The sequence below is a fragment of the Protomyctophum bolini genome (genome assembly GCF_963924005.1).
Source record: "Protomyctophum bolini genome assembly, chromosome: 23".
Classification (NCBI taxonomy): Eukaryota; Metazoa; Chordata; class Actinopteri; order Myctophiformes; family Myctophidae; genus Protomyctophum; species Protomyctophum bolini.
In genome coordinates, this window is record NC_137884.1 from 29484775 (window position 1) to 29501457 (window position 16683).

The 16683-nt window shown below is 44.4% G+C and overlaps 1 protein-coding gene across 1 annotated transcript in view; it reads right to left on the minus strand.

Annotated features, from left to right (window-relative positions):
- Positions 1-16683, minus strand: part of upf2 (UPF2 regulator of nonsense mediated mRNA decay) — a 65816-nt gene that overhangs the window by 12765 nt on the left and 36368 nt on the right. Inside the window, 5 exon segments of the mRNA XM_080757856.1 lie at positions 2501-2605; positions 5821-5972; positions 9136-9319; positions 10769-11044; positions 16462-16665. Of these exon segments, the coding sequence (XP_080613982.1) occupies positions 2501-2605; positions 5821-5972; positions 9136-9319; positions 10769-11044; positions 16462-16665 (921 nt within the window).

Genomic DNA, 16683 nt, shown 5'->3' on the forward strand with positions numbered 1-16683 from the left:
TGGCCTAGCCTATATTAATTTTACCCATTCGTGCGCAGTGCACGGCGAAGGCGTGATACTGCGCACTGCTGTGATATTAAAGTCCTGTGGGTGACTCAGTGATGCCTGCATGAGAGATAGGCTATCATGTCGTCAAGGCAGTCATAATCAACGTTGTAGTGATTTGATCATTGATGAACGAATCATAAACATATGGATGAAGGCTTGCCGCTTGCATGTGTGCCGGTATGTGTTGGCGACGCACGCCGCGGTCCCGTCCTCCCGAGCCCCGAAAATGATCTCGCTTTTATCTGAACTGTCAAAGCACTTATTTAAATGGTGAATGATTAAGCCCCTTACGCCTATAGCCTGCTACAATTGCAAATAGGCAAGCTGTATATGCTTGCCATTGTCACTTGGAAATAAAGGCGTGCGGTCCATTTATGCCTTTTTTTATAACATCACAGACAGTGATGCCGCATCACCATTCACCGCATGCGCTCCCAAACACTGATACAGAAACATGGGGTTTTTATAATATCACAGACAGTGATGCCGCATCACCATTCACCGCATGCGCTCCCAAACACTGATACAGAAACATCACCATTCACCGCATGCGCTCCCAAACACTGATACAGAAACATCACCATTCACCGCATGCGCTCCCAAACACTGATACATCACCATTCACTGATACATCACCATTCACCGCATGCGCTCCCAAACACTGATACAGAAACATCACCATTCACCGCATGCGCTCCCAAACACTGATACAGAAACATCACCATTCACAGCATGCGCTCCCAAACACTGATACAGAACCATCACCATTCACAGCATGCGCTCCCAAACACTGATACAGAAACATGGACCGCATGCGCTCCCAAACACTGATACAGAAACATCACCATTCACCGCATGCGCTCCCAAACACTGATACAGAAACATCACCATTCACAGCATGCGCTCCCAAACACTGATACAGAAACATCACCATTCACCGCATGCGCTCCCAAACACTGATACAGAAACATCACCATTCACAGCATGCGCTCCCAAACACTGATACAGAAACATCACCATTCACCGCATGCGCTCCCAAACACTGATACAGAAACATCACCATTCACAGCATGCGCTCCCAAACACTGATACAGAAACACCACCATTCCCCGCATGCGCTCCCAAACACTGATACAGAAACATGCGCTCCCAAACACTGATACAGAAACATGCGCTCCCAAACACTGATACAGAAACATGCGCTCCCAAACACTGATACAGAAACATGGGGTTTTCAGAAAACCCTCAGGACTTAGAAGGTCTAAATGGTCTCAAACAGAAAACCCTCAGGACTTAGAAGGTCTAAATGGTCTCACAGAAAACCCTCAGGACTTAGAAGGTCTAAATGGAAAACCCTCAGGACTTAGAAGGTCTAAATGGTCTCAAACAGAAAACCCTCAGGACTTAGAAGGTCTAAATGGTCCCAAACAGAAAACCCTCAGGACTTAGAAGGTCTAAATGGTCTCAAACAGAAAACCCTCAGGACTTAGAAGGTCTAAATGGTCTCAAACAGAAAACCCTCAGGACTTAGAAGGTCTAAATGGTAAAACCCTCAGGACTTAGGTCTAAATGGTCTCAAACAGAAAACCCTCAGGACTTTGAAGGTCTAAATGGTCTCAAACAGAAAACCCTCAGGACTTTGAAGGTCTAAATGGTCTCAAACAGAAAACCCTCAGGACTTAGAAGGTCTAAATGGTCTCAAACAGAAAACCCTCAGGACTTAGAAGGTCTAAATGGTCTCAAACAGAAAACCCTCAGGACTTAGAAGGTCTAAATGGTCTCAAACAGAAAACCCTCAGGACTTAGGTCTAAATGGTCTCACGTTAAACCCTCAGGACTTAGAAGGTCTAAATGGTCTCAAACAGAAAACCCTCAGGACTTAGAAGGTCTAAATGGTAAAACCCTCAGGACTTAGAAGGTCTAAATGGTCTCAAACAGAAAACCCTCAGGACTTAGAAGGTCTAAATGGTCTCACAGAAAACCCTCAGGACTTAGAAGGTCTAAATGGTCTCACAGAAAACCCTCAGGACTTAGAAGGTCTAAATGGTCTCACGTTAAACCCTCAGGACTTAGAAGGTCTAAATGGTCTCAAACAGAAAACCCTCAGGACTTAGAAGGTCTAAATGGTCTCACGTTAAACCCTCAGGACTTAGAAGGTCTAAATGGTCTCACGTTAAAACCCTCAGGACTTAGAAGGTCTAAATGGTCTCACGTTAAAACCCTCAGGACTTAGAAGGTCTAAATGGTCTCACGTTAAAACCCTCAGGACTTAGAAGGTCTAAATGGTCTAAAGAAGGTCTTAGAAGGTCTTAGAAGGTCTAAATGGTCTAAAGAAGGTCTTAGAAGGTCTTAGAAGGTCTAAATGGTCTAAAGAAGGTCTTAGAAGGTCTTAGAAGGTCTAAATGGTCTAAAGAAGGTCTTAGAAGGTCTTAGAAGGTCTAAATGGTCTCACGTTGTTCTCCTCGTCCGTCTCGTTCTCCTTGTTGGAGTCGGTCAGGTAGTCGGTGTTCTCCTCCTCCTCTTCCTCCCTCTCCTCTTCATCGTTCTCAGAACCTTCCTGGAACACACAGAGAGAGAGAGAGAGAGAGAGAGAGAGAGAGAGAGAGAGAGAGAGAGAGAGATAGAGAGAGAGAGAGAGAGATAGAGAGAGCGAGAGCGAGACAGTCAGAGACAGAGACAGAGACAGAGAGAGAGAGAGAGAGAGAGAGAGAGAGAGAGAGAGAGAGAGAGAGAGAGAGAGAGAGACAGTCAGAGACAGTCAGAGACAGAGATAGAGATAGAGATAGAGAGCGAGAGAGAGAGCGAGAGAGATAGAGATAGAAAGAGTGAGAGAGAGAGAGAACGCGAGAGAGAGAGAGCGAGAGAGAGTTACATTTTTATGACTTTTGTACTTTCACTGAAGTACATTTTGAAATGTCAATAAACAGTTTATTTATAAGCAGTGTCAATAAACAGAGTTTATTTATAAGCACAGTGTCAATAAACAGAGTTTATTTATAAGCAGTGTCAATAAACAGAGTTTATTTATAAGCACAGTGTCAATAAACAGAGTTTATTTATAAGCACAGTGTCAATAAACAGAGTTTATTTATAAGCACAGTGTCAATAAACAGAGTTTATTTATAAGCACAGTGTCAATAAACAGAGTTTATTTATAAGCACAGTGTCAATAAACAGTTTATTTATAAGCACAGTGTCAATAAACAGAGTTTATTTATAAGCACAGTGTCAATAAACAGAGTTTATTTATAAGCACAGTGTCAATAAACAGTTTATTTATAAGCACAGTGTCAATAAACAGAGTTTATTTATAAGCACAGTGTCAATAAACAGAGTTTATTTATAAGCACAGTGTCAATAAACAGTTTATTTATAAGCACAGTGTCAATAAACAGAGTTTATTTATAAGCACAGTGTCAATAAACAGTTTATTTATAAGCACAGTGTCAATAAACAGAGTTTATTTATAAGCACAGTGTCAATAAACAGAGTTTATTTATAAGCACAGTGTCAATAAACAGAGTTTATTTATAAGCACAGTGTCAATAAACAGAGTTTATTTATAAGCACAGTGTCAATAAACAGAGTTTATTTATAAGCACAGTGTCAATAAACAGTTTATTTATAAGCACAGTGTCAATAAACAGAGTTTATTTATAAGCACAGTGTCAATAAACAGAGTTTATTTATAAGCACAGTGTCAATAAACAGAGTTTATTTATAAGCACAGTGTCAATAAACAGAGTTTATTTATAAGCACAGTGTCAATAAACAGAGTTTATTTATAAGCACAGTGTCAATAAACAGAGTTTATTTATAAGCACAGTGTCAATAAACAGAGTTTATTTATAAGCACAGTGTCAATAAACAGAGTTTATTTATAAGCACAGTGTCAATAAACAGAGTTTATTTATAAGCACAGTGTCAATAAACAGAGTTTATTTATAAGCACAGTGTCAATAAACAGAGTTTATTTATAAGCACAGTGTCAATAAACAGAGTTTATTTATAAGCACAGTGTCAATAAACAGAGTTTATTTATAAGCACAGTGTCAATAAACACAGTTTATTTATAAGCACAGTGTCAATAAACAGAGTTTATTTATAAGCACAGTGTCAATAAACAGAGTTTATTTATAAGCACAGTGTCAATAAACAGAGTTTATTTATAAGCACAGTGTCAATAAACAGAGTTTATTTATAAGCACAGTGTCAATAAACAGAGTTTATTTATAAGCACAGTGTCAATAAACAGAGTTTATTTATAAGCACAGTGTCAATAAACAGTTTATTTATAAGCACAGTGTCAATAAACAGAGTTTATTTATAAGCACAGTGTCAATAAACAGTTTATTTATAAGCACAGTGTCAATAAACAGAGTTTATTTATAAGCACAGTGTCAATAAACAGAGTTTATTTATAAGCACAGTGTCAATAAACAGTTTATTTATAAGCACAGTGTCAATAAACAGAGTTTATTTATAAGCACAGTGTCAATAAACAGAGTTTATTTATAAGCACAGTGTCAATAAACACAGAGTTTATTTATAAGCACAGTGTCAATAAACAGTTTATTTATAAGCAGTGTCAATAAACAGTTTATTTATAAGCACAGTGTCAATAAACACAGTTTATTTATAAGCACAGTGTCAATAAACAGTTTATTTATAAGCACAGTGTCAATAAACACAGTTTATTTATAAGCACAGTGTCAATAAACAGTTTATTTATAAGCACAGTGTCAATAAACACAGTTTATTTATAAGCACAGTGTCAATAAACAGAGTTTATTTATAAGCACAGTGTCAATAAACAGAGTTTATTTATAAGCAGTGTCAATAAACAGAGTTTATTTATAAGCACAGTGTCAATAAACAGAGTTTATTTATAAGCACAGTGTCAATAAACACAGTTTATTTATAAGCACAGTGTCAATAAACAGTTTATTTATAAGCACAGTGTCAATAAACAGAGTTTATTTATAAGCACAGTGTCAATAAACAGAGTTTATTTATAAGCACAGTGTCAATAAACAGAGTTTATTTATAAGCACAGTGTCAATAAACAGAGTTTATTTATAAGCACAGTGTCAATAAACAGAGTTTATTTATAAGCACAGTGTCAATAAACAGAGTTTATTTATAAGCACAGTGTCAATAAACAGTTTATTTATAAGCACAGTGTCAATAAACAGAGTTTATTTATAAGCACAGTGTCAATAAACAGTTTATTTATAAGCACAGTGTCAATAAACAGAGTTTATTTATAAGCACAGTGTCAATAAACACAGTTTATTTATAAGCACAGTGTCAATAAACACAGTTTATTTATAAGCACAGTGTCAATAAACAGTTTATTTAAAAGCACAGTGTCAATAAACACAGTTTATTTATAAGCAGTGTCAAATAAACTGTGATGTCATTCTGTCTCCAACAGGTTCCCTGTGTGAGGTGGGTGCAGTGCAGTTAAGTTTTAGTCATAGGTTCTTGTATGGTTTTCATTTAGTCACATTTTAGTCAGCCGGAATGTCTTAGTGTTAGTCTAGTTTCAGTCGACTGAACATCGTAGAATTTTAGTCGACTAAAATCGACAGCTGACTAAAATCGACAGCTGACTAAAATGTATGGAGTTATTCTCACCTCCTCTTCCTGGTATTATGGTAAATGTATGGAGTTATTCTCACCTCCTCTTCCTGGTATTATGGTAAATGTATGGAGTTATTCTCACCTCCTCTTCCTGGTATTATGGTAAATGTATGGAGTTATTCTCACCTCCTCTTCCTGCTCGTTCATCTCGCTCTCGTTCCCGCTCTGCTCCTCCGTCTCGGCCCCGCCCTCTTCCTCGTCATCATCGTCTTCCTCGTCCATCGCCTCGCCGTCCGCCATGGCGCCCGAACAGCGGCCATCTTTACCCATGACCAGGCCTGTGCACGCACACACACACACACACACATTAACCCATGACCAGGCCTGTGCACGCACACACACACACACACATTAACCCATGACCAGGCCTGTGCACGCACACACACACACACACACATTAACCCATGACCAGGCCTGTGCACGCACACACACACACACACACATTAACCCATGACCAGGCCTGTGCACGCACACACACACACACACACATTAACCCATGACCAGGCCTGTGCACGCACACACACAAGGCATGTGAATCTCGTCTCATCTCACGATTCGATACGCATCTCGATGCACTGCCAGCGATACGATACTTTAGCGATACATGGAATCCTCTGGCGATGTGATACGATTCACCCCTCTACCGATACGATGCGATTTGATGGCGATTCATCACAATAAAAAGGATTTATATTAAAGCTCTATTCATTTCCCAAAACATGTAAAAATGCATTACATTTAAATTCAAAGCAATTTATTGTTTTACTGTAGGTTAGTATTATAGCTCTGCATCTCCCAACAACCCAACTTATAGAATTCTGTAAGTAAACAAAGGGTCTGCTCTCTGCTGGTTATTGTGGAATTGTTAGATTACTAATAATCATAGGCTATAGTATAATTATTATATCTCAAAGGTCAATTTGAGGTTTTGAGTATAGAGGGTTCAAGAGATTAAAATGTAATAGCCTATCGTTCATCAATTAATGTTACCAACATATAAATAGAAAAGAAACAAATAAACAAAACAAAAATTACAGGTCACACTCATAGTGCTGTCAAACAAGTAGTTTAATCTGCAACACAGTTTTATAATATAATTGCCTATGTATAGTGGGGGTCCCTGCTTGATCTCTCACTCTCAGTTAAGTGGTCCTTGGCTTGACCTAAAAAACACTGAAGACCCTGGCCTGCATGTATTATTAACGTTATAAATACATAGCAGATGTACAAGCTCACAACGCGTCTCATCCACGCCCCGCTGTGAGCTTGTGGATCTGCAATTCTAGGCGTGCGACACCGTCTTGCTGCAGAATATAAATAAGGCTTCTATCCCAGAGAACAGCAGGGGAAAGCTGGACAGTGGAAAGTTGTGGAACGGTTGTAAACGACTTTAAACGCAAGCAGTACACCCAGCTGTGGCGTTGTTGTTGTTGTACACGTGTGTGCAGAGTCACACACACACACACACACACACACACACACACACACACACACACACACACACACACACACACACACACACACACACACACACACACACACACACACACTCAACTTAGATCATGTTACAGCGGGTAACAATGTTCATGGCCTTTTCCTTACCAGGAGTAATTAGATACATTTAACAGATTACACACACACACACACACACACACACACACGGCTGTGGACAGATTCTATCATAAACACTGTGAAAGCAGCCAAACCAGACAAGCAGCTTCACGCCAACAGAAGCAGCGGTTGGTTGAACTGAGGCAAGAAGCTGCAGGAAGTCATGGTTTCACCGGACGACCCAGGGTAACCTCCAGACTATAGGATGGTCTGTGATTGGGTGATAGAGGGAGGTGAAGAACCTCCAGACTATAGGATGATGTGTGATTGGGTGATAGAGGGAGGTGACTGAAGACAGGCTGTTGGAATAAGATCAGGGAACTGATTGTCTGTAATGGTGCTACTGTGTACCCAGGGGTCTGTAATGGTGCTACTGTGTACCCAGGGGTCTGTAATGGTGCTACTGTGTACCCAGGGGTCTGTAATGGTGCTACTGTGTACCCAGGGGTCTCTCTCCATGTCCCTCATAAATCACTCTCCTTCTGCCTTTCATTTCTGAGCATGCACGCACGCACATACACACACCCACACACGCACACACACACCCACACACGCACACACACATGGGTGGAGCTGCATTGAAGGCATTCTCAGCATATTCTAGAAGTTAACGACATGAACCTGTGAAACAGCCGTACTACATGTTGCTATCATCAGCAGAGCTGTTTAGTTTAAGTTAACGACATGAACCTGTGAAACAACCGTACTACATGTTGCTATCATCAGCAGAGCTGTTTAGTTTAAGTTAACGACATGAACCTGTGAAACAACCGTACTACATGTTGCTATCATCAGCAGAGCTGTTTAGTTTAAGTTAACGACATGAACCTGTGAAACAACCGTACTACATGTTGCATTAATCACATTAATCATGTTACCAAGATTGCCTTAGATTAGATTAGAAATATTGCACGAATCAGAGTCTATTTGTCATTGGACAATGCAAAAAACGCTAATCCACGCCTTGATTACTGCAATGCAGAAAACAACTGACAGATTACAACTTGTCCAAAATGCAGCAGCCAGAGTTTTAACTAGAACTAAGATGAGAGAACATATTACTCCAGTTTTGGCATCACTGCACTGGCTTCCGGTTGTTTTTAGGATTGATTTTAAAATTATTTTACTTGTTTATAAAGCTCTCAATGGTCTACATGACTGCCTGCCTAAATATGTCCCAAACCGCCCCCTCAGGTCTTCCACTGCTGGCCTGCTCGCTTTGCCTAAAAAAATGGCAACTAAAAAATACGGGGAAGCAGCTTTTTGCTTCTACGGGCCGACGGCGTGGAACAAGCTCCCACTGTACCTTCGACAGCTCAAGACCCACTTATACACCCTTGCTTATAATTGATCTTAATGTCCTCACTGTATTGCATTACTGCTCTTGTTTTTTTATGTTTATGCCTTGCTTTTCTTTTCTTTTTTGCTCTGTAAAGCACTTTGAGCTGCATTTCATGTCATGGAAGGTGCTACAAATAAAGTTTAATTATTAGTATATTATTATCAGAGGCCAGGAGCTTCCATTCCTAGTTTGACCAGAACCTCCCTCTGGTACGTACCTAGTTTGACCAGAACCTCCCCTCTGGTACGTACCTAGTTTGACCAGAACCTCCCCTCTGGTACGTACCTAGTTTGACCAGAACCTCCCCTCTGGTACGTACCTAGTTTGACCAGAACCTCCCTCTGGTACGTACCTAGTTTGACCAGAACCTCCCCTCTGGTACGTACCTAGTTTGACCAGAACCTCCCCTCTGGTACGTACCTAGTTTGACCAGAACCTCCCTCTCCGGTACGTACCTAGTTTGACCAGAACCTCCCTCTGGTACGTACCTAGTTTGACCAGAACCTCCCTCTCCAGGTCAGTGACCCGTTTGGTGGCCTCCTCCAGGGAGCAGCTGAGTCTCATCTTGGGCCTGAGGAGCTCCAGGGTGTCGCTGATCATGTAGTCGATATCGATGGGGAACGGGTGGTCCTTGTTCCACACGTCAACACCCTTCTTCCACCAGACGTAGCGCTGTGGGACACACAAGTCATTTTACACTTGGTTGCATGCTGAAAATAGCAGATCTACAAGCGTCGCGACGTGTCGTGAGCTTGTAGATCTGCCAAGTGTAAAATCAGCCATTACGACACCACCAAGGCGCGGCCAAAATACAACTTAGTCGACTAAGTCAACCGTAGATTCAGTCGAGTGAAAATCACTAGAACCAGACTATCACCAAGACATTCAAATCACTAGAACCAGACTAACACCAAGACATTCAAATCACTAGAACCAGACTATCACTAGAACCAGACTAATCACTAGAACCAGACAATCACCAAGACATTCAAATCACTAGAACCAGACTATCACTAGAACCAGACTAACACCAAGACATTCAAATCACTAGAACCAGACTATCACTAGAACCAGACTATCACTAGAACCAGACTATCACCAAGACATTCAAATCACTAGAACCAGACTAACACCAGAACCAGACTAATCACTAGAACCAGACTAACACCAAGACATTCAAATCACTAGAACCAGACTATCACTAGAACCAGACTATCACTAGAACCAGACTATCACCAAGACATTCAAATCACTAGAACCAGACTAACACCAGAACCAGACTAATCACTAGAACCAGACTATCACTAGAACCAGACTATCACTAGAACCAGACTATCACCAAGACATTCAAATCACTAGAACCAGACTAACACCAAGACATTCAAATCACTAGAACCAGACTAACACCAAGACATTCAAATCACTAGAACCAGACTAACACCAGAACCAGACTATCACTAGAACCAGACTAACACCAAGACATTCAAATCACTAGAACCAGACTAACACCAGAACCAGACTATCACTAGAACCAGACTAACACCAAGACATTCAAATCACTAGAACCAGACTAACACCAAGACATTCAAATCACTAGAACCAGACTAACACCAGAACCAGACTAACACCAGAACCAGACTATCACTAGAACCAGACTATCACTAGAACCAGACTATCACTAGAACCAGACTATCACCAGAACCAGACTAACACCAGAACCAGACTATCACCAGAACCAGACTAACACCAGAACCAGACTATCACCAGAACATCACTAGAACCAGACTATCACCAGAACCAGACTATCACCAGAACCAGACTAACACCAAGACATTCCAGAGACAGTGAAAGTCACTAGAACCAGACTATCACCAGAACCAGACTATCACCAGAACCAGACTAACACCAGAACCAGACTATCACCAGAACATCACTAGAACCAGACTATCACCAGAACATCACTAGAACCAGACTATCACCAGAACCAGACTATCACCAGAACCTGACTATCACCAGAACATCACTAGAACCAGACTATCACTAGAACCAGACTATCACCAGAACCAGACCATCACCAGAACCAGACCAACACCAAGACATTCCAGATGTACAACCACGTGCCTGGAAGTAGATGAGGAAGCAGTCCAGCTTCCTCTTGGAGGACCCGCGGTCAAAGTACTGCCCGCAGGTGTCCAGCAGCGTGCAGACGAGCCGCATGCGGAACAGGTGCTCGGGGGGGTCCAGGGGGGAGGGGCTGCCGTCCTGGTTGACGCCGAAGGAGATGAAGGAGAACAGGGTGCGGAAGACGACCGCCGACTCCACCATGCGGTAGTTGTACAGCTCGCCCAGGAACTTGGCGCTGCTGATGCGCCGCTGGTTGAACTTGGGCTGGTTGACCTGGGGGAGGGGGGGAGGGGGGAGGGGGGGGAAGATGTGTGCATTTAGGATCAAACTGTCTGTTTCTAGACATGACGCAGAACATCAACGCTACGAGGATAAACCGCCTCGGGAAGGGATGGCGTCGTCACCACCAGAGACACATGTTGTCATTTTGAGGAGGTGAATGTCATACGGTCTCCTCACGTGTCCCCCACAACACACACACACACACACACACACACGCTCCTAGGAATGATGACTTTTGACAGCTTTTAACTCAAGTCTTGGTCAATTAAGCCTAGCTTATACCCTGGAGCTTTTAAAGGTCTGCTCATTAAGCCTAGCTTATACCCTGGAGCTTTTAAATATTGTCACACAGCCAATGAGTTCTGTATAATTATAATTATGTTCTGTATACTAGATAAGACTAAAACAAACCTTTAACCATTTAAGCCCTACTTACGTTGTCCTACAAGGAATAGTGAAAATAGCAAACCTACAGTTTGCAGCTTGTTGTGAGCATTACCACAATACCAGTTCACCTATGAATGCCCCAAAGAGGGACACTGGGTTTAACCCATTCTGAACGGGAACCCCTTTTGGTGTTTTAAGGATTATGTTATACTTTAGCTATTGAAAAATAGCAGATCTACAAGCTCTGTGCCGCGCTACGAGCATGAAAATGTGCCTCAAATCATTGAATATATATTCTTTCAGAGCGAAAGTTTTTAACTCAAATCCTTGCTTCTGGGGAGGTCTCTGGAACAACATACTTTCAGATGGGGGTCGGAGGCAAAATACATAATTCCTAGGGGTCCTTGACATGAAATATTGAACACCACTGATACAGAAATATGAGGTTTTAACCCTGTGAGAACCACTGATACAGAAACATGAGGTATTTCAGAAAACGGTCAGGATTTAGAAGACTTTTTTTTATTTATTTAATCTGCCTTGAAAGTAGTCTAAGCCCCTGAACCAGAGGCGCGCGCACACACACACACACACTAGGGCTGACCTTCGATCACGCTTTTGATGATCGACGCTTCTAAATAAATGTGTTTCGATCGTCGAAACCCAACCCCGCCGTAGTCTGAAAACCCACCTTTTCAGACTCCATCATGGCCCATAGCCCTTACGTTATGAAGACAGCACTATAATTGCATTGTATGTAGTCATAGCACGTCATAGTACACATGTATAGCATAGTAGTATATATGTATAGTTTATATGTATAGTTTCATTATATAGATATTCCACTGTTACTTTCTTAGCTTACGCATGTTTCATGATAAATGTTTTTATGTGATGTATTCCCATGCTTTTTTGTTCTTGCTTAATGTAAGTCGCTCTGGATTAAGAGTGTCTGCTAAATGCCTAAATTGTAAATGAAAATATATATAATCAAAACTCCTCTGTCAATTGTAAACGAACGGTAACATGAATGAACTCTTCAAGCCTGACACAACCACGGTTGATTTGATTGATCATAAAGTTAATGTGACTGTGAGTGTGCGTATGGGAAAAATATATAAACTTCACAGATTATAGATCACTTGGAATTATAACAATCTGTGGAGTATTGCCTGAATAATGCCACTAGTGAAATCCCAACTTTTATCGATGCGCATGGGAAAAAGCGATGCGATGCCGATGGAGAAATCCCACATAGTTAAATTACCTCATAGTCATGCTGCATGCGCTGTTGGTCGATGAAGAATTATAATCCAAGGTTTGTCAATCACATTATGGTTTATGGTTGAAAGTAAACCATAATAAGTAAACTTTAAAGTTTAAAGAGATCTGCAGTCATTGTGCTGCAGACAGTGCAGAGTGCATGAGAGCAGCTCTGCTTGCTAATTGAGTTGACATTTGCGCAACTTCACTGCATGGCATTACAGTAATTAGTTATTTGCCAGCACCTGCTCCAATATAGGCCTAAATCAAACTTTATTTATATCACATTTAAAACAATAGAAGCTGACCAAAGTGCTGTAGGCCTACAGGCTGAAACAAGTGGGAAAAAAAAACATAATTAAAAAAAAAACACAGGCAAATCAAATAGTATAGGCTACATAATTACAATAATACGATCAGGTGCAATTAAATGCCAAAGAGAAAAGGTGTGTTTTCAGTAGAGATTTGGTCTGGGTCTGTAGGAGCTGCTCTGCAGGTCAGTCTTCAGACAAGAAAAAAAAAAAGATATCGCTGGCAACGGCAAAATCAGTTCTCCGCATCGCCAAAATAAATCTATAGGCCTAGTTTCATTCGTGCCATTATACTCAGCCTATGCACAACGCAGCGCATGAGATTGCAGATCTTTGAATTTTCGGTGCGCGCACTGAGCGCACTCACCATGTGAATCCATCATCATCAGGATAAATGTATACAATCGGAAGTATACAATACATTACAGATTACACGATATACATAGACATAATCGGAAGGCTTTCCCTATTTGTACAGTGGAAGAACATTTTTCAGAAAAGCACCCAATTTATAGATTACTTTTTGTTTTTCAGATTTTAGTAATGCAATTAATTTAAACATAGAAGGGTGGGTAAAAAAATAAAGTGGCAGGTATTTTTGCCTGAAATTCATAATGTCAGTATTCTTGCATTCCAACAGAACATGATACTCATCTCCAATTCTGGCTTCATTACATATAGGTTACAAATCCTCTGACTTCTTTCCAGTCCTTTATATCTACCTGACCTTTGGGATTCTTGTTGTTTAGCCTAAGGTTGCAAATAGCCTGTCTATACTTACGGTTTTCACATAGCAGGTCCTCACAAGTATAGGTAAAACACCGCCAGGCTCCACAAGGTTCTCAGCGCAATGGCGCATCGATAAAAGTTGGGATTTCACTAGTGGCATTATTCAGGCAATACTCAACAGATTGTTATAATTCCAAGTGATCTATAATCTGTGAAGTTTATATTTTCATTTGGGTGTAAGTAATGTTTTTATATGACTTTTATCAAACATGGTAGCCTATATTTAATGTCCACTGAGCTGTGGTGTGCTTGCCTACACTCTCAATTAGGGATTTTCCCAGCGGTTATTTTCACTCTCGTGTACAACCTTTATTCAAATAGGGTATTTTAAAACGCAAAATGCAAATCGATTTATTTTTCCTGGCTCCTGGCTGGGACTGCAGCTGCACTTCATTTGTTCATTTGACTTCCTTGTTGTTAACACGGGGGAAAGAGGAGGCGTTGCGAGGTGCTGCGAGGCGCCAGCATGGCTCGCGGACCAAATGGGGCCGTCTCGCGGACCATAAGCGGACGCTTTTTAAAATATGACTATTCAATGTTTTATTTCAAAATCGATTCCCGTGCGTATCGATTGAACGTCCATTAATCGATTGTTTTGGGTCAGCCCTACCAGAGGGGCGTCCCACTCACCTCCATGCCCAGAGGGGTGTCCTCCATGCCCAGAGGGGCGTCCCACTCACCTCCATGCCCAGAGGGGTGTCCTCCATGCCCAGAGGGGCGTCCCACTCACCTCCATGCCCAGAGGGGTGTCTCACTCACCTCCATGCCCAGAGGGGTGTCTCACTCACCTCCATGCCCAGAGGGGCGTCCCACTCACCTCCATGCCCAGAGGGGTGTCCTCCATGCCCAGAGGGGCGTCCCACTCACCTCCATGCCCAGAGGGGTGTCCTCCATGCCCAGAGGGGCGTCCCACTCACCTCCATGCCCAGAGGGGTGTCCTCCATGCCCAGAGGGGCGTCCCACTCACCTCCATGCCCAGAGGGGTGTCCTCCATGCCCAGAGGGGCGTCCCACTCACCTCCATGCCCAGAGGGGTGTCCTCCATGCCCAGAGGGGCGTCCCACTCACCTCCATGCCCAGAGGGGTGTCCTCCATGCCCAGAGGGGCGTCCCACTCACCTCCATGCCCAGAGGGGTGTCCTCCATGCCCAGAGGGGCGTCCCACTCACCTCCATGCCCAGGCGGGTGTCCTCCATGCCCAGAGGGGCGTCCCACTCACCTCCATGCCCAGAGGGGTGTCCCACTCACCTCCATGCCCAGAGGGGTGTCCCACTCACCTCCATGCCCAGAGGGGTGTCCCACTCACCTCCATGCCCAGAGGGGCGTCCCACTCACCTCCATGCCCAGGCGGGTGTCCTCCATGCCCAGAGGGGTGTCCCACTCACCTCCATGCCCAGAGGGGTGTCCCACTCACCTCCATGCCCAGAGGGGTGTCCCACTCACCTCCATGCCCAGAGGGGCGTCCCACTCACCTCCATGCCCAGGCGGGTGTCCTCCATGCCCAGAGGGGTGTCTCACTCACCTCCATGCCCAGAGGGGTGTCTCACTCACCTCCATGCCCAGAGGGGTGTCCTCCATGCCCAGAGGGGCGTCCCACTCACCTCCATGCCCAGAGGGGCGTCCCACTCACCTCCATGCCCAGAGGGGTGTCCTCCATGCCCAGAGGGGCGTCCCACTCACCTCCATGCCCAGAGGGGTGTCTCACTCACCTCCATGCCCAGAGGGGCGTCCCACTCACCTCCATGCCCAGAGGGGCGTCCCACTCACCTCCATGCCCAGAGGGGTGTCCTCCATGCCCAGAGGGGTGTCCCACTCACCTCCATGCCCAGAGGGGTGTCCCACTCACCTCCATGCCCAGAGGGGTGTCCTCCATGCCCAGAGGGGCGTCCCACTCACCTCCATGCCCAGAGGGGCGTCCCACTCACCTCCATGCCCAGAGGGGTGTCCCACTCACCTCCATGCCCAGAGGGGCGTCCCACTCACCTCCATGCCCAGAGGGGTGTCTCACTCACCTCCATGCCCAGAGGGGTGTCCTCCATGCCCAGAGGGGCGTCCCACTCACCTCCATGCCCAGAGGGGTGTCCCACTCACCTCCATGCCCAGAGGGGTGTCCCACTCACCTCCATGCCCAGAGGGGCGTCCCACTCACCTCCATGCCCAGAGGGGTGTCCCACTCACCTCCATGCCCAGAGGGGCGTCCCACTCACCTCCATGCCCAGAGGGGTGTCCCACTCACCTCCATGCCCAGAGGGGCGTCCCACTCACCTCCATGCCCAGAGGGGTGTCTCACTCACCTCCATGCCCAGAGGGGTGTCCTCCATGCCCAGAGGGGCGTCCCACTCACCTCCATGCCCAGAGGGGCGTCTCACTCACCTCCATGCCCAGAGGGGCGTCCCACTCACCTCCATGCCCAGAGGGGCGTCCCACTCACCTCCATGCCCAGAGGGGTGTCCTCCATGCCCAGAGGGGCGTCCCACTCACCTCCATGCCCAGAGGGGCGTCCCACTCACCTCCATGCCCAGAGGGGCGTCCCACTCACCTCCATGCCCAGAGGGGTGTCCTCCATGCCCAGAGGGGCGTCCCACTCACCTCCATGCCCAGAGGGGTGTCCTCCATGCCCAGAGGGGTGTCCTCCATGCCCAGAGGGGCGTCCCACTCACCTCCATGCCCAGGCGCGTGTCCTCCAGCACCCCGTCGACCACGTGGATGCCCACGTCCTCCTGGTAGGCCACCAGGCCGGCCAGCAGGTTGGCCACACAGTGGATGCTGTTGTACTTGACGTTCCAGATGTTCACCATGCAGCAGATCAGGTAGGACTTGATCTCTGGGTCCTGCCACGGCAGCTTACGCATCTGCCTCAGCACCTGATGATAAATGTTTAT